This window comes from Cynocephalus volans, chromosome 10 (genome assembly GCF_027409185.1).
Source record: "Cynocephalus volans isolate mCynVol1 chromosome 10, mCynVol1.pri, whole genome shotgun sequence".
NCBI classification, from domain to species: domain Eukaryota; kingdom Metazoa; phylum Chordata; class Mammalia; order Dermoptera; family Cynocephalidae; genus Cynocephalus; species Cynocephalus volans.
The window spans coordinates 45,279,177-45,304,687 of record NC_084469.1 but is presented as its reverse complement, the minus strand read 5'-3'; the positions used below and the strand labels follow the sequence as shown (position 1 = coordinate 45,304,687).

At 37.6% G+C, this 25,511-nt stretch overlaps 1 protein-coding gene across 3 annotated transcripts in view; it reads left to right on the top strand.

Annotated features, from left to right (window-relative positions):
- ULK2 (unc-51 like autophagy activating kinase 2) overlaps positions 1-25,511 on the top strand; it is a 106,595-nt gene that overhangs the window by 44,917 nt on the left and 36,167 nt on the right. For all 3 annotated transcript variants that reach the window (XM_063113218.1, XM_063113217.1, XM_063113219.1), the window contains 4 exons: positions 4,499-4,546; positions 4,892-4,980; positions 10,237-10,408; positions 15,342-15,402. In XM_063113218.1, coding sequence (XP_062969288.1) covers positions 4,499-4,546; positions 4,892-4,980; positions 10,237-10,408; positions 15,342-15,402 — 370 coding nt within the window. The remainder of the gene's footprint in view (positions 1-4,498; positions 4,547-4,891; positions 4,981-10,236; positions 10,409-15,341; positions 15,403-25,511) is intronic.

The following is a 25,511-nucleotide window of genomic DNA, read 5'->3' as shown; positions in this document are numbered from 1 at the left end:
TACATAAAATTGTTCACAATATTCCCTTATATCAGTCTAGTCAGAGGTTTGCCAATTTTATTCATCTTTTAATAACAATGGCTCTTGGTTTCATTGATTTTCTTTTCTGTTTGTCTGTTTTATATTTCAGTGTTTCTATTCTTAATTTCCTTCCTTTGATTAACCAGCATTATTTTTATTTTCTAATTTGAATATTAAGATAGTTATTGCAGCATCATTAAGAAATGGGTTAAAATTGCTGTCAAGGAGATAAGTACGAATCAATTTCAGACCAAAAAAATCCAAAGTAGTAAATCAAGAACCAGTATTGAACAGTGCTTAGCATGCATCTACGGGTTTACTGTGATTTCAGACAGCTAACAACCTTTGCAATTATAGAAAACATGAAGACATCTTATGCTGTCCTCCACATACCTGACATACGTACTCACATACATGCATTTATATATATACATGTATACATATGATGATAGCCGAAGAAGAGGACCTGACTTTAAATAATTAGGTGAAAGGTTAAACGTGAACATTCAGTGCAAATATTCACCATAGCGAGCATTCAGAAACATAAATGTTGAGAAAAAAAATTTTTCATTTTCTATTTACTGCCTTGGAGTTTAAATATATGTATAAGTGACTTTAGGAAGTAGGCTTAGCATCTGGGCTTTTGACACTCTTCAGAAAGATCATTAACTCAGTTCAGAACTCTATAAGTTTAATTTCCAGGCTCTTCAAAGACTCTTGTTGAAGGATATAAAATTAATTCCTAAGTTCACTGACTTCATCTTTCTTACCAAGAAGATGCAGTTGTACTAATGAAAAGAGGGTAGAAATTTATAGTTGCAAAAGCAGCAAAAATTGCATGTGTAAGTGGAAAAAGATTCGTCTACAATATAATTTAAAATTTACTTGTTATAAATAAGCATAGTTAAGCAATTGGTATGTATTTCTTCTAATAGCATCTGTTGCTCTCATTATGATAAGGGACAAAACTTAATGCGCGCCAAAATCAGAATACAAACCCTGGGTCCATTGGGTCGCACACTTCTGCATATATACTCTTTAACATGTTCTTCTGTCATTTTAAACGATCCATTAAAGTTGAATTTCATACTTGTCTCTTTTATTACATCTCCAACATTGCTCTCATATTTATTTTTTTCCCAGTTTTTTTTTATTGTGGTGAAATTCACATAGCATAAAATTTACCATCTTAATTTTTAAGTGTGTAATTCACTGGTATTAAATACATTACTGGTGCTTTTACTCTGCCATATTTCCAGAATCCTCCTCATTTGGACAAGTTTCCTTCTTTCCCCAGGCCATTATGCCTGGATAAATGGAAGGAAATAAAGAAGAGAACCTTTATGGGAACAAAAGGTATTTCTTGAAACACTACAGGGTGGGAAGGCTGCTATTCTTAGATTGAAGCTGACTCAATTTCTGTAAAGCATTTGCTTTTCTTGGATTCTAGAGTTAGAAAGAAAGGCCTGTACCAGTGCCAGAAAAAGTATGGCCAGTGATCCTGTTGCCCTGGAGGATGACTTTTTGTAGCATGCATAGGAATAAGAAAAAGCCGGGTAGTTTGCTGATGCCCAGATTCCTGATTGCCTTGCAGAGAAAGGTCCCAGATTCTTAAGTTGTCTTCCAGGCGTTTTCAATTCTTTGACTATTAGATAATCTGGAAGGGAGGAAAAGAGGAGAAACACCCCACAGTCCTGGTAGAAAAGCCCTTGGCCTCAAAGATGAGGTTCAGAGAGGGTCAACTCCATGGGTGGTGACCCTTTGTGAACATGCTCTGTGGCAACACGGCTCATCAGTGCCTCGCACAGCCCACAGGTATGGAGATCCCTTTTGTAGTGGACTGAATTATGTCCTCCCAAAAACTCACCGAAGCCTGAATTGTGTTCCCCAAGTTTATGGATTAGAATCTTAGCCCCCACTGTGACTGTTTAGAGGGTGGGAAATCCTATTATGGTAATTGAAAGGTGGAGCCTTAAATAGGTGATTGGATTGTAGGACAATACCATTGTGAATGGATTAAAAAGGTGGTCAAGGGCGTGCTTCTGAGGGCTTTAAAAAAAGAGGAGAGTCTGTCTTTTTTGCTCTCTCTGCTCTCTCCGCTTCCACCATCTTGCAATGTGAGACCCCTGGGTCACTGTCGCCACCACCAGATGGACTTTGGACTTCTCAGCCTTAGAAACTGTAAGCAATAACTGTTGTTTTCCTTTATAAATTACCCAGTTCCATGTATTTTGTTATAAGCAACTTAAACAGACTAATACACCTTTCTTAGATTTTGTGTGTGTGTGTGGTTGACCCATACAGTGATTAGAACCCTTAACCTTGGTGTTACCAACACCACGCTCTAGCCAGCTTAGCTAACTGGCCAGCGGGATTTTTAGATTATTAAAGTAGAAGCATTGATTTGTAGCCTTTCTTCTTTTATAATATAAGCATAAGAGCAATAATTTCCCTCTAAGCACTTTAACTTATCACAGTCTATCTTCAAATAATATTTTACTACCTCATGGTAATGAAAGAACTTGGCACACCAACTCTTGTGGGGATTGTCCAGTTCCTGAAGGTTTTGAAAGAACGTTTATCCCTGGAACTAGTTGGGTCTTAGCTCCTCTTTGGAGGATAGTTCTTTGACTTGTTGTTATCAATCTTATGCAAAAGATTGTCCTTTCCAATCTTATTCTTATCTATCTTAGGTGAAAACAGCGAGACTTAAAAATGTGAAAGCAGAATAATTATAAAACATGTTTAATAAAAATGCCTATCAAATTAACCCTGATCTTGGAATTTTTAGGGAAAAAAGTGTTTGAAAAAAAGTAATAGTTGTAATACTAAGAGAGTTAACAAATTTACTCCAGAATTTTGGTCTTTTCATATATAATGCGGAAATCCCCATACACTTTTGAATCAGACAGACTGAGGTTTGAATTCTAGTCCCTCAGCTTATTAGCTCTTTGACATTAGACAAGATACATAGCCTTTATGTACCTTAATTTTCTTGTCTGTGAAGGGAAGATAATAATGCCTTGCAAAAACTTTGTGAGATTAAAATGAAGAAATGCTATTTGAAGCCCCCATTTCACGGTCTTAGTGAATGTTGAGTACTTAGTAGATAATAATGCTTATTGTTTTCATATAGGGGAGAAGGTGAATAGTCAGAATATATATTTTCTTAAAAGTTTTGTAAAGTTGGAATTAAACTTTAGTTCATGTAGTTGGTAAATATTTTTATCTTTCATGGGGAGAAATTAAACTGAGAGTTGTTCTGAACCATGAGAAATGTGGGTCAGTAATGAAACAACATATTCATGAATGATAATTTTAAAATTACATTAAGTTTACATTAAATATTTGTGTAGTTTCCGTACCATATCAATTAACTTGGAAAGTGGTTTCAAAGTATGCGCATTCAGTCTAGTTTCTTTATTTATCTTTTGTTTCATCCCCATTATATCCTTTGTAAAAAGTAGCATAAAAATTTTTGCATGTCTAACTAGAATTTATGTATATACGTATATTAATTTTTGTTCTAAAAGAGATCTAAGGTAAAAAACTCATGTTTCTCTTCAAAACCCTCCACATTTGTATTCCTCATTAAGTCTTGTGATTGATATTTACTCTGAGGGGATTTGGGTATTTATTTCAGCGAAATTCATGGGATCCTTCAGAGTAGAAGATAGTTTAGACTAAAGTAGAGCTTATTCCTGCTCTTGTATGACCTAATTTATACCTCCATGTTGGTACTGTGCTGTTCTTCTTGCTTACCCTGTGATAGTTAATATTACAAAAGTCTGAGATTATCTTTGTGGGTTTTTAAAGAAATAATGAAATACTTTAAACATACAGGAAAGTAAAGAGTAAAATAATGAATTTCTGTGTACCTACCTACTTATTATCTTTGTCTAATTAGCAGGCTTATTGTGTAGGTTTTAACCGTGGTGGATAGCTGAAGAAATTATGAGACTGATGTACTGCCTGCTGTGCTGAGAAGCCACTTGGCTGAAGAATTAAATAAAATTAATAGCTTTTTTGAAAGGGTGAAACCAGCTGCAGGAATACCTCAGGTATAGAAGGTTAGCACCTGTTGTATAATTCAGCTGTCTCAGTTTCCTCTGAGGACAATTAACAGCAGCCATAGTTACATGTATGCTTACCAAGGGCCTGGTAATCGCAGTTCTCCCGTGGGCTGTTCACACGCACGCATTCGAGGACACGGCTTCGTCAGTAGTCTTAAAGTGTGTTGTGTTAATGATGGATGTTTTGAAAATTCACAGTTGTTTAAAATTTCTTATTAAGAATTACAATCATTTTTACAGATGATCAATAAAAATAATATGCCTTTATATTTAAAAGAAATGGAGGCTGTATAAAGAAGTTAATAATAACTGTTTATGATCTTGAAGACATTATGTTGAAAACATTGAGATTAACCTATTAGTCAGTGTCTGTTTAAAGGTTGCATTCTCTTTTTTCATTACAGAAGCATTTTTTAGCCATCCTTTTCTTGAGCAAGTTCCAGTAAAAAAATGTGAGTACCCATATTTTCCTTTTTTTAATGAATGCAAGCTTAAAGAAAAACTAGTGTTATGTAATACAAAATTAATTTTTTTTACTGCGTTTCTCAAGATAAGCTTTTCTTAAGTACATATAATTATGTTTATTTAATGACAGTTATTGATTTTTTTCCCAAATCCAAGTTGAAATAGCTTTAGTGATTGGGCTGCGTGTTTGTTTTCATCAGTGGAAGCTGTAATAAGTAGGTGAATATAAATTTTTGGTCAGTACAGAGTAGTTCCGTCAGGTTTTTCTGTTAGACAGGTCGTGTAACTTGGCTACAGCGTGACGTGGCCCTTGTCTGTGTTTGTTCCCTCAGCGTGCCCGGTTCCTGTGCCCGTGTGTGCTGGCTCTGTCTCTGGAAGCTCCTGTGGCAGCTCCCCACCTTGTCGCTTTGCCTCTCCACCAGTGAGTTCTGGCTTTATTAAAATAATTTGAGTTAGTGCTACTGCGTCTGTCCACAGATGGAGCCTGCAAGCGTGTTGTGGATGTGCTTTTTAAGTACAGCGTTTACTAATGCAGCTGAGGTTTGGGAGAAAGAGCGTTGTACACAGCTGGGTCAAATGGACCTGCACTTGAACCTCTGCCCTTATTTAACTGTGTAAACTTCAGCAAGAAATGTCACTTCTCTGGGCCATTTTTCTCAGAACAGTACTGTCTCCTTTTTATGCCTTTTGGGGTTTTGGTGATGATACTTGCAAACAGAGTACCCATCACGAGTAGATAGGCAATAAATATTTATTTTACCTGTGCTATGAACATCAGCTTGGATATTTTTTGTACATAGGATTTCCAGTGGTGGAGTGAGGCTCTGAGCCAGATTTCACTAATTTAGATTCTCTTAATCGTAATTACTGGCCCTTTAAGGTTGTTTCCACTCAAACCTCTTTCTTTTCCTGAAGTTCCCAAGCCAATATCCTCCATGGCTGTGTTCCCTTCCATTTAAGCGCTCTTCCTGATCCTGAGGACTTCTGGTCACTTCTTCCTATTCTGCTGTCCCAGGGTTTTGCCTTGCCCTCTTCTGTATTTTTTTAGACCCTTCCCCCAAATCTCTGTTGCAACCTGGGAGGATTGTGACCTTGAGGCTTTTCCACAAGCGGAAGGTCCAAGGACTCTTGTGGCAGGTATTGTGAGTGTTTTCCAGATTAGGCTGGCAGACAGGGGTTTCATGAATTCTGCTGGCAGAAAGGTGCGGGAGCAATAAAAGGAGGCAATTGTGTGATTAGCCCGTTGAGGCAACTTAGAAGTTAAAGAGGATGGGACTTAGGGGCTTCTGTATCCCTTACTTGCCATATTAACTAGAACAAGTGACAATCTCTCTGAGCCTCTTTTCTCATATGTAAAGTGAGTATGATTTACCTCCTTCACAGGGTTCTTTAAGGATAGATGAGCACAAGCACTTGCTCCTGTGTCTGGCACACGTTAAATACTCAGGCAGTGGCAACTGCCATTCTTCTTATTGTCCAGGGAAATCTCATAGCCCACAGCTAATGCAGACACAGCAGAAGCCTGTTAAAAACAGACAAGTCTTTAAAAAGGCAAAAAACCTGTCTTGCACAACCCTGCAAACTCAAACCAAAAAGAAAAAGCAGATGTGTTAATAAGACTTATATTCCCATGAATTAAAAAAATTAATAGCCAGGCAGACTGGCTTCAGTTCTAGACCTGTTGCCTGCTCACTTGGTAACTTGGGCAGGTCAGCTGGAAAGTGGAGCCATGGTGTCCTCATCTGGAACAGAGGCCTCATTAACCTTAGCTTGCACGGGGCTGGGGCCGTGTGTGGAAAGTGCCTAGCCACAGTAAATGCTCGGTAAATTGTAGCTATTATTGTGAAGTATATGTCTGACACAGTGTGATGCATAATATGAAAAGGAAAGCTTATGCTAGAGAAAGGCACAACAGGGAAGAATCTAACTGGGAAAGCAAGAATAAAGAGCCTGTGGGGTGTAGAGATGCGAAGAAAGGAGAGGCCAGTAGGGGGCGCAGAACTGGAAGTTCATGTCCCCTGGAGAGAGCATGTTGGGGTTTTTGCTGAAAGGGGTGGCACTGAGAGGGGAGAGCAAAGCAGGAGCGGGGCGAGGACTGCTGCGGAAGAGTAGAATGGAGGGCTGGCCGGAGGGTGAGGAGGTGGGAAGCAGAAAGGGGCGTATTCAGAAGCTGAGGTGCTGGTGGAAAAGCCGTCTTTAAGAGGCCTGTATTAAAGCTAATACTTGAAGTGGAAACAAGAAGGAAAGCGGGGCAGAGGGAAGGAAAGCATCATTTGTGTATCATTTCAAGTTAATGAAGTTAGAAAATGGGATGGTCTGATAGACCTTGGACTTAACATAAGCTGCAAAAGTAAGATGATTTCGTACACACATCCCCTTCCTAGGACTGGCATAGACTGTCGTACTCAGGGTTGATACACACAGGCGTGCAATGCAACAGTCTCTTTCACATCTTCCTGCGAGTATCCAGATGCTACTTTATTCCAGAAACATCTTTAAAGGGCAAAACGAAAACAAAAATTCTATAGACAACAAAACAACTCAAATCATTCTTTTAGTTATGATACTGGCTATAGGTTAAATGCTATTTAGATGGTTACTCTTGAATATTTGTTTGTTTTTAACATTTATAGAATGCTTACTTTGTGTTAGGTTCTGGTTTATACTAATGAATGAGATGACCAGGTCCCTGACATGAAAGGGCTTTTAATTTAATTGTGTGGAGATGAAGGAGGTAACTCAATTACTACTAGAAGCATATGTGTATATATACTGCCTCTGGGAACATGGACGAGGGGCATTGAAATCAGGCCAAGGACGTGGGAAGGCTGCTCAGAGGAAGCGGGGATTGTTCGAGCTGAGTTTTGAAGAAAGAGTTAGTAAGATGAATTAGCAAAAGGACGGCAGAGGAATCCCCATACATAAAGTTATAGAAGCGGCAGCCACTGAAGGAACTCTTTAGCTCCCCATGGCCACTTATATTTAAATTCGTTAGTTAAGTGAAATTTAAAATTTAGTTCCTTAGTCACACCAGCCACATTTCAAGTACTCAGTAGCCACAGATAGATAGTGGCTACCATATTGGACAGCTCAGATGTAGAACTTTTCCATCATTGCAGAAAGGACAAGGCTGCTCTAAGTAGTTTGGTCCATTGGTAAGTGGCAAGGAGAGAATAAAGCTAGAGAGGAGGGCAGAGGCCTTTAGATGCTGAGCAAAAGAGGTTACACCGTATCCTTGAAGCTGTGGTAAACCATTCGAATGATTTTAAATGGAGGAGTGAAAACGTGTTTTAGCCAGATTCTTCCAAAAGCAGCGTGGAGCGCTGCATTAGTCTGTCTCCTGGAGGAAAGAGAACAACTTGGGATGATTGCAGCTTTTATTGTTAGTAACTGTTTTGAGAATGAGGCCCTGAACTAAGGCGGCAGTAGGACAGGAGAAGAGGACAGGGTCCAGGTAACAGAAAGGTAGAAGAGTTTGAGACCTAGGAGATTGTTTGTACTTGGGACTTAGGACAACGGAGACCTTGTGGGCGGCTGAACGGGTGGCCGATGAAGTCACTCAGGAGGGAACATGGGAAGCAGTGCTCCGGAGTGTAAGGGGGATGGAGCAGTGTTGTACAGGCATGGACACGCCATCCAGGCAAGTGGACAGAGGGGTCTCGAGCTCATTAGAGAATCTGGGCTGGAGATAAAAGCAGGGGAATCATCACTCTGTAAGTCGTAGTTGAAGGCAGGAAGGTGAACGCGGTCACTAGGGTAAATATAAAAAGTGAGGACAGGAGGGCCCAGGGTGACACCTTGGGGAATTCTGTACTCTCCTTCTCTTCTTTAAGGGGCAAATGAGAATTATGTACCCACAAAAGAGACTAAGAAGGAGTTCCCAAGAAGTAGGAGGAGAAATGAGAGTGGGGTCACTGAAGGAAGTGGAGGAGCGTCCACAGTGCGGGTGGAGCAGCCTGAGGGACAGGGGAAGTGTCTGCTGGACTCGGCGGTGCAAGTTTTCAGCAAGCGTAATCAAGGCAATTTTTCTGGAGGGTTGAAGACAGAAAGTAGATTATGGTGGACTAAGGGATATATAGGAGGTGAGGAATTTGAGTCAGTGAAGATTGAAAATTTCAAGAAACGTTAAGAAGTAAAGAAGAGGGTAATTAGAAAGGGTTTTAGGAATTTGAGATGTGAGAACATTAAACACATGTATGTGCAGAGGGGAAAAAGCCAGAAGAAAGGCAGAGGGTGACAATGTCAGGAGCAGAGGGAACTTGATCTTAAGGAGGTGGGGAGCGTGGAGAGCAGAGCAGAGGGGGAGATAAGCTTCGAATGGAGGAGAAAGCACCTCTCCTACTGCTTGAGGAAGGAGGACAGGGTGCTCGTGGACGGAGGTGAGCTTGTGAATGTCAGGGGAAGAAGCTGAGAAAGTCCCTGCCCAAACCACGGAAGGAGACTGTGGCGCTAGATACTTGGAATCACGTCTTACCTTGACTACTTTTTAATTGTGTGATCTTGGGTAAATTACCTAACCAGCTGAGCTTTGTTTATTTATACGAGTGTGTGAAGTGGATTTCAGAGTAGGGCTGAAGTTAGATGCACATGGAAAACTCTGAACAGGGCCTAGCGTGTGGTTGATGCTCAGTAATTAATGTTAGTCCTTCCGTCTTCCCTTCCCTCCATTACTTTGAGATAAGTCTATTCAAAAAGTGATAAGGAGATTTTGTTGTGTGTGTGTGGGTGTGTGTGTGTGTGTACATATGTCCCCCACACAAAGAGAAGTGATAACGTGATTTGAGACTGGTATCATTGCCTAGTGACATTCAAAGGATCAGCAGCAATGAATTGAGTATTTAAGGTTTGGGTTTAATGAGCATTATAAAGTATTTTTCCTTTTCTTAAATAGAAGCAAAGATTAAACAGGCTAATAGGGACTTAACACAATAAATTATGAAGTTCATTGTTTTAGAAAACCACTGTGTAAGTAAGATGTTCAATCAGAGTTGTCACCAGTGTCCTCGAATAGGCAATGCCCGAGTGTTTCATTAAATACATTTGTATGCTTTTCTTCCCTTCCCATCCTATCTCCCACAACAAACCATCTCCTCCCCCACACAAATAAAAAATGTAAAGAACACACCCTCACCTGTAAGGTTTTCCAGATCCTTCTTTCTGTAAGTGTAAATAAATTTAGTCTTAACTGCAGTTAACCTTATTGATTGTCTACTCTTTTACACAATATGGTCTTCCGCTTTCCCATTTGTAATTTTCTTCATTGTAGATTTAAAACTTTTTGTGTGTAGGATGTCATTAATTTAAAATCTCTGGACATTTTTTGTTTAATCATTAAGTGAACAGTTACTGAGTGTCTGCCTTGCTAGGCCATGAGCTGGGACTGGGGATGCAGCAATGATAAAATCTCACTTTCTCAAAAACTTCAGGAGGCAGACAGGTACATGTGATATATTTCTGAGTATCATTTTTGGGAGACATTTTAGAAGACTTTAAACAAACACTTTTAAACTTTGCTTTTCTAAAGGAAAGATTTTCCAAAGAGATTTTTTTGAAATCTTAGATGAAATCGAACTTTATGCCCACTTTTATGAAAAAAACAATATTCCTTAGTCTAATGGCTATTCATTCTGTCTTGCATTTGATTCCTAGGCCAGTTTTAATTTTGTGTTAATTTTAGTCCCTTCCAGATATGCAGCATATTCAGGAAGAAAACTTACCTTCCCCACCATTGGGTCCTCCCAACTATCTACAAGTGTCCAAAGATTCTGCCAGTACTAGTAGCAAGAACTCTTCTTGTGACACGGATGACTTTGTTTTGGTTCCACACAACATCTCGTCAGACCACTCATGTGAGAATCTTTTCTACTTGTACACATTATATTTCTTAATTTACTAAACTAGCATTTTTTAACCTTTATATCACACCTTCTTGTGTAGGGTACCTTTTCAAATGGGCATTTTATTTAGTTTGTATTCACAGAATTATATACCTACCTTTCTAAGATCTGCTCAGTCATCTGTAAAATAATAGTTTTTGATTCTGAAGGTACATGAAAACTTTATAGGAAATGATCTCAAATTCTGTTTGTATCCAAACAGCAAGAAATAGAGGAAACTGGCCGAATGAGTGAAATTAGCTTTAAGAACAGAAATTAAAGGAAGAACTCATTTGGAAAGAAACTTAAGAGTTGAAGGAGTCTTAAAAACAATCTGGATTTCTTTCAGAAAATATGTAGATTCAGGAATGAGCTTCATAAATATATTGGAAGAATTTTTATAAAAGAACTAGAATCCAAGTTGACTAAATACATTCAAGGTTCTTTGGAATAGAAAAGGGTACTAGAACTCTCCAAAAAAGAGAAGTTAGACAAAACTGTTAAAAAAGAAGAAACTATGTTTGGTCACGTAGAAACAGGATCAGAAAAGCTGGAGATGTGGTTTCTTTAATAATTGAATAATATCGAGTGTTGAGTGTGTGCAGGAGAAGTTTATATTCAGAGGTCCACTTAGTGGTTTGTCAAGTACTTATTTGCTCTGAGCGTATACCAGACGCTCTGTGGCTGCTGTGCGGACTGTAATCCCCAGATTGCACACTCTTGAGGACTTAGTGGCTGGGGAAGGGACAACATGGCCCATAGCAATAACTTGTGGCAGTTTATGATCAGTGCTGTGAGAACTGGGGTACCTTTAAAAATCGTCCAGTACTGTGCTTTTATTTCTTTGTAAAAAGTGTTTAAAACTTTTTAAATTGTGAAATTTTTCAAACAAAATACAGCAGATACTCAAGTCACTCACCATGCTATGCTGCTTTATATATGTCAACATTTTACTATATTTGTTTTAGATGTCTTTTTGTTTCTTTAGATGTGTTTTTTTAAAGATATAAAATGCTGTAGGTACAGCTAAAGTCCCTTACTTTTTCTACTCTTGCCAGAGGTGTAAGAATAAATCCCGTAGATGTTTTTATACTTATACTGTATCCACATAGAACATTTTTGTGTTTTTACAGTTGTAAGTAAATGATTGTAAGTAAATGTTTGCTTCTGTAGTTTGCTTTTTTATTCCCATTTTTGTTACATGTCCAGATGCATATCTAGTTCTCTTTAATATCTGAATTTTATATACAACTAAAGCACAGTTTATCCATTTCCCTACTGATTTATACTTGGATTATTTCTACCTTTTTAGTATTCAAAATGTATTGTTACAGGAGTCCTTGTGTAAATGTGCCAGAATTTCCTTTAAGTGGGTACCCTCAATTTGTACAACTTCACCTCTATAAAATATTGCTGCAAACATGTACCAGTAGTCTCATGCTGCCCCAGTGTTATACTGGTGCTCTCCTGTATTTCCTTCTGAAGATCTTTATTTTTATTTTTTTCATTTTAACTTTACCTGGAATTCATTTTTTTTTAGATGGAGCAAGGTAGGGATTTATCAATTGTCCCTGCGTTATTTATTGAACATTCTGTCTTTTCTCCACTGATATGCAATGCCAAGTTTGTCATATCAGGTTTAAATATAGGAATGGGTGTCTTCCAAGATTCTTCATTTCATTGGTCTATTTGTCTATATTATTTTATGATAATTTTTAGATTTGTGTGTGTCAGTATGTGTGTGTGGTCAGGGAGGCAGGAGGGGCATGAAGCATCTTCCTCGTCTTCAAAATCACCGTGGCTGTCCTTGGCCCTTTCCCCCACATATAGTTTAATTTCAGCCTGAAAAATTCTACAAAAATCATTTTGGGATTTTGATGGGAATTGTGTTGATCTTTACAGTATTAAGTTGTTTAATCAATAATTTTTTTGTTTCTCCACTGAGGTTTCTTTCTGTGTTCTGACACATTTTTATACTTTTCTATATAAAGAACATTCATGTCTTTTGTTTTATTCTAGTTACCTATGTTTTTTTTGTACTAGTGTAAATTTTTCAAAACTGCTCCTGTCAAGGTCTTTGTGCTGCCAAATTCCAGGGGTCAGTTCTCAGTCCTCATCTTCTTGATGTATCCACAACATTTGTAATAGTTGAACACACCCTTTTTAATATTGAAAATTTGTTGTTGTGAAATATATATGTAAAATGGTTAAAACATCAATATAGTTTAAAAGTGATAAGTAACAAGCACTTGAGTGCCCTTCTGATTTTCCATCTCTTTGTTGTATTGCTTTGCTTTTAGGGAAATTTCCTAAATGTTTTCTTCTAATACTTCTATTGAGTTTTTTATTTATGCTGTTTTTTTAATTTTCAGGCGTTCTTTTTTCCCCTTCTGATATTATTTTATGATAATTTTTAGATTTGTTGTTCTTATTTCAAGGTACAATATTTAGTTTTGTTATATGCTCATAATTAAGAATGGAGAATTTAAAAATTGTTTGAAAGCTCTTTACATGGGTGGGTCTTATTGACAGTAAGCCTCTGCATTGGGTGATATGGCTAGGGCATTTCCTTGGACAATTTCTTTTTTGAAAGGCTACTTAGATCCCCCGAAGAAGACTCGTCCAGTCTTCTGCCTAAAGGGTATAAACCTGATACTATTTGGGGGAGCCGTGTGGGGAAAGGAAGTCTGGAGGTCTCAATAGTCAGTGTAATATTTCATCTAATAGCTCTCTCCCATCAAATTTTTTCCACTATAATACTCTTGCCTTTAACTCTTTCTGGTGTTCTGCAGTCCAGAGCCCTCTGTTTTACTCTGCCCCAAGTATAAACATCCAGTCTTTTGCTGTAATGGGAGGTGGGTATTGCCTATCTGCATATGGTTGGGGAAAGGATATGAAATTCTAACTGCTGCTTTTTATTCTGTACTTTAAAAAATAAATTTTATTGTATATATTTAAGGTATACAGCGTGATGTTATAAGATACATATAAATAATAAAATGGTTACGATAGTAAAACAAATTAACTTATCCATCATCTCACGTGGTTACCCACTTTTCCCACAGTGGCATGAGCAGCTGTAATCATTTAGCAAAAACCTGAATACAATAAACTATTATTAACTATATTCTAACTGCTTTTAAATCGACTTTGAAACAAGCCTGCTTTTAGTCCTGCATTCAGTGCCACTCTGAAAATATCTGGTCCTGCTAATTACTCAGCCTTTTGGGGTTCCGTGATGTAAGTTGGTTTACGTCTAGGCTTTCCAGCTGGCTACAGATTCTATCTTCTTGGGTCTACTAGGTCAAATGCCACTTATCTATCAACTTTCTAGCTTCCAAATTTTTGTGGCTGTGGACTTTTCTGTTCTTTTTGCACTCGTGAGTTTAGGATCCTGTTTTTCTCTCCTTCCCTCTTTCCCTATAATTTAATAATAAAAATGTGGTATCAGAGTAGCAATATGAATATTACCTAAAACAGGATTATTAAAAGCCATTTAAAATCTTTTTATCCTTAGGATAATCCTGTTAGAGATATACAGTCAAATCACTCAGTTTTAAAGTCCCTTGAAATAATTTTCCTCTGGAGATTAAGCTACCAAACTGATATATTGTTGGGTTCCTTGGCTTCATTTTACTTTTGGTTTGAAGGGATTCTTTTTCTTTTGATTTAATTTGGTTTCATAATAATGTACAATTCCAAACTCAAAGCTACAAAACAGAATACACTTAGTGAAGCCTGTCCCTGCCTCCTCTACCCTGTTTCTTCCCTTTCCTGTAGGCAACTGTTTATTTCCTTTAAAGTAGACTCCTCCCTTGTCCCACACTCTTTGTTCCTGATTTATTTTCCTTTGTACTTCTTATCACTATCTGACATCGTTACGTTCTTCCACTAGAATGCAGGCTTCATGAGACCAGGGGCCAGAGACGTGCCAGAGAACTGCACTTCTCAATTCCCACTTAAGGACATTCAGCGGTATATTTGTGATTTTTTTTACCCTTTTTGAGTCTAGGTTAGCAGCATAGTTTATTTTATTTTTAAAGGTTTATAATATTTGGTCTATACTGCTATTTCACATCAACACGTATTAATCATACCTTTATAGCCATTTAAAATCTGGGCTGGCTGGTTAGCTGCGTTGTTTAGATTGTAGCCTTATAACACCAAGGTCATGGGTTAGGATCCCCATACCAGCCAACTGCCAAAAAATAAATAAAATAACTTAGGGCAACGTGATATAGTAGACAAGGAATGAGGGGCCCCTGAATTCTGACCTGTGCTCTGCTCCCATACGCAGGTGATGTAGGGGTAGTTAAAGATGGCCTGCGGCATGTGCTTCAGTGTCCAAGAGGCCCACATTCCACGACATCTTGTTCAACGCCCCATGCAAGACCCGAGAGTGTTAGGCAGGAGGATGGGGTACTCCAGCATTAGATTGAACTAGACTTTGTTATATGGTCAGTTCTGTTATAACATGACGTATGCATTCTGTGCATGCTTGCGCAAAGAAAACCATAGAACTTATGGACAAAATGGGATCGGGGGCACAATACTCAAAACCTGTCAGTGACACATGAAAAGGAACATGATAAAAACAGTGGCACAGTTTTTGCACGTTAAGTCGTGAAGAAATACATAAGCACTGCAATGAATATGGCACTTTATCTTGAAAAAGAACTCAAGTTAGCTTGTACACTGGGCATCAGAAGGGTTGAAGCCTGCATAGTCAGCTGGGTGCAGTTTTCTGTGTTCACCTATTATTTCTTATGGACAAAATTACAACATAAGCAAATGGTAAATTTGCCTTGTGCTCAGATTGTTTCCTAACAGTCATGCTGGAACAAAGGTGCGTTTTTTAAACAGGGAGTCTAACAGAACTGATTGTATTTTCCTTTTCTTCCTTTAGATGATATGCCAATGGGAGTGGCTGGCAGACGTGCTTCAAATGAGATCTTGGTGTGTGGAGGGTATGTTTACATATATTTTACTGAAGATTTTCATATTTTGTTATTTTTGTGAGTAGGGTTACGGAACTTTCTGTTCTCTCCCAGCCCCCATTCTTTTTTTCTTTTCTTTACATTTACTTGTATATTTTTGTGGGGTACAATGTTTGTTTCACTACATGCATTTACTGCACAGTGATTCACTTAAGATAGATAGCACAGTCTTGTACCCGTTAGTCCACCACTTCTCACCACAGCCCCCTCCCCTCCTGGTGTCTGGTAACCAATATTCTATTCTCTAGTTCTATGAGAATCACTTTTTTTTTTTTAAGATTCCTCATATGAGTAGGATCATGTGGTATTTGTCTTTCTCTGCCTGACTTACTTTACTTAACACAATGGTTTCCAGTTTCGTTCGTCTTGCTGCAAATGATAGGATATCATTTCTTTTTATAGCTGAATAGTATCCCATTATGTATGTATACCACAGATTTTTTTATCCATTCATCCATTGATGGGCATTTAGGTTGAGCCCATCTCTTGGCTATTGTGAACAGCGTTGCAGTGAACATGGGAGTGCAGGTGTCTTTTTAGTTCTCTCAGGAACCTGCATACCATTTTCCACAATGGCTGTACCAGTTTACATTCCCATTGACAATGTAGGAAGATTCCCTTTTCTCTGCATCCTTGCCAGCATTTATTATTTTCTGTCTTGTTGATAATAGCCATTTTAACTGGAGTGAGATGATATTGTGTTGTGGTTTTAATTTGTATTTTTGTGATGATTAGTGATTTTCAGAATTTTTTCATGTGCCCGTTGCCCATTTGTATGTCTTCTTTTGAGAAACGTCTGTTCAGGCCCTTTGCCCACTTTTCAATTGAGTTATTTGTTTTTTTGCTGTTGAGTTGTTTAAGTTCCTTATATATTCTAGATATTAGCTCCTTGTCTGATGTGTAGTTTGCAAACACTTTCTCTCATTCTGTAGGTTGTTTCTTCCTTTGTTGACAGTGTCCCTTGCTGTGCAGAAACTTTTTAGTTTGATGTAGTCCCACTTGTGTATTTTTGCTTTAGTTGCCTGTGCCTTTGTAGTCTTGCTTAAAAATGCTGCTCACTCCCATTTTGTGTAGCATTTCCCCTATGTTTTCTTCAAGTAGTTTCACAGTTTTGGGTCTTAAATTTAGGTCTTTAATCCATTTTGGGTTGATTTTTGTGTATGGTGAGAGATAGGGGGTCTAGTTTCAGTCTTCTGCATGTTGATGTCCACTTTTCCCAGCACAATTTATTGAACAGGCTGTCCTTTTCCTATTGTGTATTCTTGACACCTTCATCAAAAATCAGGTTTATTTCTGCGCAATCTATTTTGTTCCATTGGTCTGTCTGTTTTTATGCCTGTACCATGCTGTTTTGGTTACTATAGCTTTAGAGTATATTTTGAAATGTGATCTTCCAACTTTGTTCTTTTTATTCAAGATTCTTTTCACTATACAGGGTCTTCTTGGTTCCATACAAATTTTAAAATCATTTTTTCTATTTTTGCGAAGAATGTTATTGGAATTTTGATAGGGATTGCATTGAATGTACAGATGGCATTGGGTAATATGGATATTTTGATGATGATAATTCTTCCAGCCCATGAACTTGGTATATCTTTCCATTTATTTGTGTCCTTTTCAGTTTTTTTAACCAGTGTTTTATAGTTTTCATTGTAGAGGTCTTTCACCTCCCTGGTTAAATTTACTCCTAGGTATTTCATTTTGGGGGTAGATATTGTAAATGGGATTACATTCAATTACATTCTCGATTTATTCTTCAGCCATTTCATTATTAGCCCATAGGAAGGCTACTGATTTTTGTGTGATGATTTTGTATCCTGTCGCTTCACTGAATTCATTTATTTGTTCTAGTAATTTTTTGGTGGAGTCTTCAGGGTTTTCTATGTGTATGATCATGTCATCTGCAAATAGGGATACTTTGACTTCCTCCTTTCCCATTTGGATGCCCTTTTTTGCTTTCTATTGTGTTACTGTACTGGCTAGAACTTCCAGTACTATGATGAATAAGAATAGGGAAAGTGGACATCTTTGTCTTGTTCCAGTTCTTAGAGGAAAAGCCTCTCAGTTTTGTCCATTCAGTATGATGTTAGCTGTGGGTTTATCATATGTGACCTTTCTTATGATGAGGTACATCCCTTCTATACCTAGTTTTATAAGTGTTTTTGTCAAAAAGGGGTGTTGGATTTTATCAAATGTTTTTCTACATCAATTGAAATGATATATGGGTTTTTTTCTTCATTCTGTTGATGTAACGTATCTGTTTATTGATTTGCATATGTTGAACCATCCTTGCATTCCCTGGTATGAATCCCACTCAGTCATGGTTACTGTTCTTGGTTTGAGATTTATTTTCTTGTTTTACAATTTACCTTTTCTTAATTTTTTTAAAATTGTAATAAGATACATATAAAATCTACTGTCTTAACCATTTGTAAGTTTACAGTTCAGTAGTGTTAAATGTATTAACACTGTTGTGCAACTAATCTCCAGGACTTTTCAGTTTTGCAAAACTGAAACTCTGTACTCATTATACAACATCCCCACGCCCATTTCCCTCTCCCCCCCAAAGCTCTGGTAACCACCATTCTACTTTGTTTTTATGAATTTGACTTTTTTAGATATCTCATATAAGTGAAATCATACAGTATTTGTCTTTTTGTGACTGGCTTATTTCACTTAACATAATGTCCACTATGTTCATCCATGAAGCATGTGACAGATTTCTTTCCTTTTTAAGGGTGAATAATATTCCTTTCTATGTATAAAGCACATTTGGTTTATCCATTCATCCATCAGGGGACATTTGGGTTGCTTCTACCTCTTGGCAATTGTAAATAATGCTGCTTTGAACCTGAGTGTATACATATCTCTTCAAGATCCTGTTTTTGATACTTTTGGATATATACCTAAAAGTGAGATTGCTGGATCATTGTACGTTTAATTTTTTGAGGAACCAGCATACTGTTTTCCATAGTCATTGCACCATTTTACAATTCCACCAACAGTGCACAGGGGTTCCAGTTTCTCCACATCCCTGCCAAAACTTGTTATTTATTTTTTGATAATATCCATCCTAATGGGTGTGCAGTGATAACTCATTGTGATTTTGATTTGGTCTTCTCTAATGATTGGTCATGCTGAGCATCTTTTTATATATCTGCTGGACATTTGCGTATCATATTTGGAGAAATGTCTGTTTGTTGCTTTGCCTCCCATGGATTTGTCACCCCTTTTCCCCTGGGTGACAGGGCCGCCAAGGATTACTCAAAGCCTATCTCTTCTGAGCAGTGTGAAGCCCTGAAGGGGTTAATCTCCTGGAACCCTCAAGAGAGAGGCATTCCTTCCATTTGGGAAATTAACCCCGAATTGGGATTCTCTTCTCGCATTTATTCTCCAGACCAGGAAGTTACAGGAAGAGAACGTAGGTGGTAACATTAGAAGGTGGTAACATTCAGTAAAATAAGCAAGGTGACATTGCATAATGCAATTTGAAAGAAGTCAAGTCGATCCACCAACAAAAGCTTGATCTTAGCAAACATTCTCTCTCCTTACTGCAATTTCCTAGTATCTTTACATATCAATTAGTAACCTGTCATCCTTTGAGCCAGCAACCTTGCTGTGCTACAGTTCTTTTTTTTTTTTTTTTTTTTTTTTTTTTTTTTTTTTTCTAAAGATGACCGGTAAGGGGATCTCAACCCTTGGCTTGGTGTTGTCAGCACCACGCTCAGCCAGTGAGCAAACCGGCCATCCCTATATAGGATCCGAACTCGTGGCCTTGGTGTTATCAGCACCGCACTCTACCGAGTGAGCCACGGGCCGGCCCTACAGTTCTTTATCTTACAATAGAGACTAGCCTGGAGAAAAATTTCCTGTCTTTTGCAAGGTTAACATTTTATATGTACTTTTAAGAAGTTAGGCTAAACCTGAAACTGCAAGGCTTTGGAAAACCAGGCCCTGTGAAATACATTTGCTTTATGTGTACTACACATCTGTTCAAGTCCTTTGCCCATTTTTAAATTGGGTTATTTGGTCTTTTTGTTGTTAGGTTGTAGGAGTTCTATATGTAGTTTGGGTATTAACACCTTATAAGATATATGATCTACAAGTATTTTCTCCCATTTGTCTATTTTTGTTTTGCTGCCTTAGCTTTTGGTGGCATATCCAAGAAATCATTGCCTAATCCAGTGTCATGAAGCTTTCTCCCGATGTTTTCTTATAGGAATTTTATAGTTTTAGGTCTTATGTTTAGGTCTTTAATCCCTTTTGAGTTACTGTTTGTATATTGTATGAGATAAGGGTCCAACTTCATTGTTTTGCATGTGGATATCCAGTTTTCCCAGCACCATTTCCTGAAGAGACTGGCTTTTCCACATTTTGTGGTTGTGGCACTCTTGTCTAAGATCACACCACTTGTATATGTGAGGGTTTATTTTTCCACTCTATTCTAATCCATTAGTCTGTATGTATGTCTTGTGCCAGTACCACACTGTTTTGATTGCTGTAGCTTAATGTGTTTTCAAATCAGGAAGTACGAGACCTCCAACTTAATCTTATTTTTTCAAGATTGTTTTGACTATTCAGGGTCTCTTGAGATTCCATATGAATTTTAAGATAGATTTTTCTATTTCTGCAAAAAATGCCATGGGATTTTGGGTAGGGATTGCACTGAGTCTATATAGATTGCTTGGGTAGTACTGACATCTTAACAACATTAAGTTTTCTAATTCGTTAACATGGGATATCTTTCCATTTATATGTGTCTTTAATTTATTTCATCAATGCTTTATATTTTTCAGTGTGCCAATCTTTCACCTCCTTGGTTAAGTTTATCTTAAGTATTCTTTTCTTTTTGATGCTATTATAAATGAGATTGTTTTCTTAATTACCTTACAAGATAGTTCGTTGTTACTGTGTAGAAACACAACTGGTTTCTGCATGTCAATTTTGTATACTGCAACTTTGATGAATTTGATAGTTCTTGTGTGTGTGTGTGTGTGTGTGTGTGTGTGTGTCTGTGTGTGTGTGTGTGTGTGTGTGTGTGTGTGTGTGTGTGTGGAGTCTTTAGGGTTTTCCATATATAAGATTATGTCATCTGTGAACAGAGGTAATTTTACTTCTTCCTTTCCAATTTGCATGCCTTTTATTTAATTTTCTTCCCTAATTGCTCTGTCTAGGACTTCCAGTACTGTGTTGAATAGAAGTGGCAAGAATGGGCATCCTTGTCTTGTTCCTGATCTCAGAGAAAAGGCTTTCAGTGTTTCACCATTGAGTGTGATGATAGCTGTAGACTTTTCATATATACCTTTATTATGTTGAGGTGGTTTCCATCTATTCCTAGTTTGCTATAAGAGTTTTTATCTTTAAAGGGTATTGAATTTTGTCAAATGCTTTTTCTACGTCAAGTGAGATGATCATGTGATTTTTATCCTTCATCTTGTTAATGTGGTGTATCACATTGAACAGTTGAATAGTATGTTGAATCATCCTTGTATCCCAGAGATAAATCCCACTTGGTCATGGTATATGATCCTTTCAATGTACTGTTGAGTTTGATTTGCTACTATTTTGTAGAGAATTTTTGAATCTCTGTTTATCATGGATATTGGCCTGTAGTTTTCTTTTCTTGTAGTGTCTTTATCTGGCTTTGGCATCACATTGGCTTTATAAAATGAGTTTGGAAGTGTTCCCTCCTCTTCAATTTTTTGGAAGAGTTTAAGAAGGATTGGCATAAATTCTTCTTTAAATGGTAGTTAAACTTTCTGGTCCTAGGTTTTCTCGTTGGGAATTTTTTGATTACTGACTCAGTCTCTTTTCTAGTTATAAGATCTGTTCAGACTTTCTATTTATTCATGCTTCAGTCTTGATAGGTTGTATGTTTCTAAGAATTTATCCATTTCTTCTAGGTTATGCAATTTGTTGGTGTATAGTCATTCCCAGTATACTCTCATAATTTTTATTTGCGGGGCACTGGTTGTGTTGTCCCTTTTAGTTAATTGAGTCTTTTCCTTTTTTTTCTTACTTAATCTAAGCGTTTGTCAATTTTGTTGATCACTTTAAAAAACTATTATTTCATTGTTTTTTTTTCTTTTCTTTTTTTTTTTACTCTGTTTATTTCTGCTCTAATCTTTATTGTTTCCTTCCTTCTGCTAGCTTTGGATTTAGTTTCTCCCTCTTTTTCTTAAGTTACTTGAAGTGTAAAGTTAGATTGTTGATTTGAGATCTTCTTTTTTAATAAAGGTATTTACAGCTGTAAATTTCTCTTGTGGTACTGCTTTTGCTGCATTGCATAAGTTTTGGTATATTGTGTTTTCATCTTCGTTTGTCACATGGTATTTTCTGATTTCCCTTATGATGTCTTCTTTTTGACCCCATGCTTGTTTATGTGTGTTGTTTAATTTTCACATATTTGTGGATTTTCCAGTTTTCTTTCTACTTTTGATTTCCAGTTTTGATCCATTGTGATCAGAAAAGATTTGTGATTTCAGTCTTTTAAAATTTGTTAAGACTTGTTTTGTGACCTAATATGTGGTCTATCCTGGAGAATGTTTCATGTGCACTTGTGAAGAATGTGTATTCTGCTGCTGTTGGATGGAGTGTTCTATATATGTCTCTGAGATCCAGTTGGTCTGTAGTGTTGTTCAAGTTCTCTGTTTATTTTTTTGATCTTCTGTCTGGTTATTCTAACCATTATTGAAAGTGAGGTATGAAGTCTCATACTATTATTGTGTTGCTGTGTATTTTCCCCTTTACTTCTGTCATGTTTGCTTTATACATTTGGGAGCTCTGATGTTTGGTGCATAAATATTTATAATTGTTGTATCTTCCTGGTGACTTGACCCTTTTGTCGTTATATAGAGTTTTATAACAGTTTTTGACTTACGGTTTATTTTATCTGATACTAATATAGCCACCCTGCTCTTTTTTGTTACCATTTGCATGGAATATCTTTTTTTATTCTTTTATTTTCAGCCTATGTGTGTTCTTAGGTCTAAAGTGAATCTCTTGTAGGGAGCATATGGATGGATCCTAGTTCTTAATCTATTCAGCCAATCTATGTCTTTTGGTTGGGGAATTTAATCCATTTGCTTTTAAAGTAAGTACTGATAGGAAAGGACATTTTATAGCCATTTTGTTACTTGTTTTCTGCATGTATTGTGTGTTTTTGTCCATCAATTTCTCTCTTACAACCTTTCTTTGTGTTTTGTTGATTTCTTATTATTTTTTTTTTTGGTAGTGACATGCTTTGATTCCCATTTCCTTTTATATAACCTATAGACATATTCTTTGTGGTTGCCATTCTAATTACATAAAACATCTTAAAGTTAAAACAATCTGTTTTAAACTGATAACAGCTAACTTCAATCGCATATAAAAACTTTACTTCTGTGCAGCTCTGACTGCTCTCCTCACTTTGTTATTGATGTCACAAATTACATCTTTATTATGTACTTATTGACATAGATTTAGTCTTTTTATGCCTTTGTCTTTTAGATTCTATACAAGAATTAAAAGTGTATTTATGCACCAAAATGACAGTAATACAGGATTTTATATTTTTCCATATACTTAAACTTTATACTTTTGTATGACTTTGTGTTATTCTCTAGTTCCTTTTAATTTACCTTGAAGGACTTTCTTTATCATTTTTTGTAGGGGAGATCTAAGGAGTAAGGAATTCCCTCAGCTTTTGTTTATCTGGAAAAGTCTTAATTTCTTCTTTATTTTTGAAGGACAGTTTTGCCTAATACAGTATGAGCATACTTCAAAAAGTTCAGGGAAGGACCTGTGTTATCTTTTAATTCAATTTTTTATGAACTTTTTGAAGTACCCTTATATTTTTTTAAAAAAATTTATTATTTTTACATTCTGATGTTGTTGTGGAGATGTTGAGGGGGAATGGGAGAGGGGGAAGTGGTGGGGGAGAGGGTAGGAGGAGGAGGAAGGAGGGGAGGTGTGGTCAAGGCCTGTGGCACCCCCCTCATTCTGGCAGGGGAGCCCAGGGGGCTTGCAGTGGCAGCTCAGCTGTGGCTGGTCTGGATGCCGACTTTGTGGGGGGGTGTGTGGCTGAGGCCCTCAGCCATCCCCCAACCCTGGCTTGGGAGCCTTGGGGGACTTCCAGTCCTTCCAGGTTTTATAGGTGTTCTTCCGTGGTGTTAGACCATTACTAGTTAATATTAGAACTTTGTCTCTGATCTGTGGTTTTTTTTGTTTTTTTTTTCTTTCAGTTATGTGTTCAACTATTTGCTATTCCCACCACTTAAACTCTGCACTGGAACTAATTTGTTGTCCTTTGGTTACTTCTAAAATGGGGGAACTTCCTGTGGAGACCAGTACTTGAGCCGTGTGGTTGAGCTAAATTGCTGCTTTGCTGCTCATTCTCTGGGGAAGGCTTTTTGTATAGCTCAGGTTTTAATTGTTGACCTTGTATATACTTCTGGGTCTTGTGAAGTCTGATACACCTGGGTTGTGTGGAAACTCTGGTCCAGGCCTGAGTCTTTTCAGTGAACTGTACCCACTGCAGTTCTATATTCCTGACCAGTCTCCATTGAGTGGTCCTGTGCTGATTGGAGGGCAGATCAGCTGTGCACGCTGCGCTCCAGTGTTCCCCCGGTGGGTCAGTCTCCCTCAATCCCTGCACTCCAAACACTTCCCATGGGATGGGTCATGTGCTCGTCCCTTGCAATGACTCACCGGCCTCTGAATGCCTCATTTTTTCAGTTGTCTGTCGCCCCTTGCTCCTATGTGGGTCCACGGGAATCCTGTTAGTGATCTTGCTGGCCTGGGACCACTAATGTCCTCTCCTCCTCTGCTGCCTCCAAGCAACTTCATACAAAGGGCACAGCAGCAGCTTTTGCCAGTTCTTGCTCCATGTGCTCACCAGGGCCAGACTTGAAGTGGTCGGGGCTCAAAATGATCAGTGTTCCTTTCTTTCTCTCATTGTGGCTTCTCCTGCCTTCATGAGCTCTGTAGGTGCCTCCTCCTCTTTCCCTGAACTCTAGTGGTCCCAGCTTGGCAGTTATTGCTTTTTAGTAGCTGTAAATTGGTTGATTGTGGGAGAAGGTGATGCTGGGGACCGTCTATTCCACCATCTTGATCAGAAGTCCACTACACTTAAATTCTTGATGACAGTTTTTTGCTTTCAGCATTTTGACTATATCATTTCACCTGCTTGTGGCCTGCAATGTTTCTTCTGAGACATCTTGTGATAATCTTATGGAAGCTCCCTTATAAGTAATGAGTTGCTTTTTTCTTGCTGCTTTCAAGATTCTCTCTTTGTCTTTGACTTTCAACAGTTTAATTGTAATGTGTCTTTTGTCAGTCTTTTTTTGTTTTCCTAGTTGGAGTTGCTTGAGCTTCTTGAATTTGTATGGTGATTTCCTTCCTCAGATTCAGGAAATTTTCTTCCATTATTTGTTCAAATATGCTCCTTTTGTCTTTGTTCTTCTCCTGTCACTTCCATAATGTGTATATTGGTTAGCTTGATGGCATTTTGTAAGTTCCTTAGGTACTCTTCACTTTTCTTTATTCTATTTTCTTTTTGCCCCTCTGATTTGATGATTTCAAATTGTCTGTCTTCAAGTTTGCTTTCTTTCTACTATTTCATCCAGTTTTCTGTTGAACCCCTCTCTTCAATTTTTCAGTTCAGTTTTGTATTTTTTAGCCCCAGAGTCTGTATGGTTCTTTTTTTATAGTTTCTGTTTCTTTGTTGATATTCTCATTTGTTTCATGCATTGTTTCCTGGTTTTGTTAGTTGTTTATTTATTTTCTTGTTGAGTTCATTGAGCATCTTTATGACAGTTATTTAAAATTTTTTGTCAGGATATTCCTAGATCTCTGTTCTTTTAGGGCTGTTTTTTAGAGCTTTGTTTTGCCCTTTGATTGGGCCATGTTTTCCTGTTTCTTTGTATGCCTGTGATCTTTTGTTGGACATTAGGCATTTGAAAAACCAGTTGTCTCTTCCAATTTTTATGGACTTGCGTTGTGCAAGGGAAGACCTAATTCAGTGAGCCTGGCTAGGGGTTCTAGGAACTCTCAAACCTTTTCTAGGGTGCATCTTCTTTGCAGTTGTTTGTATACTT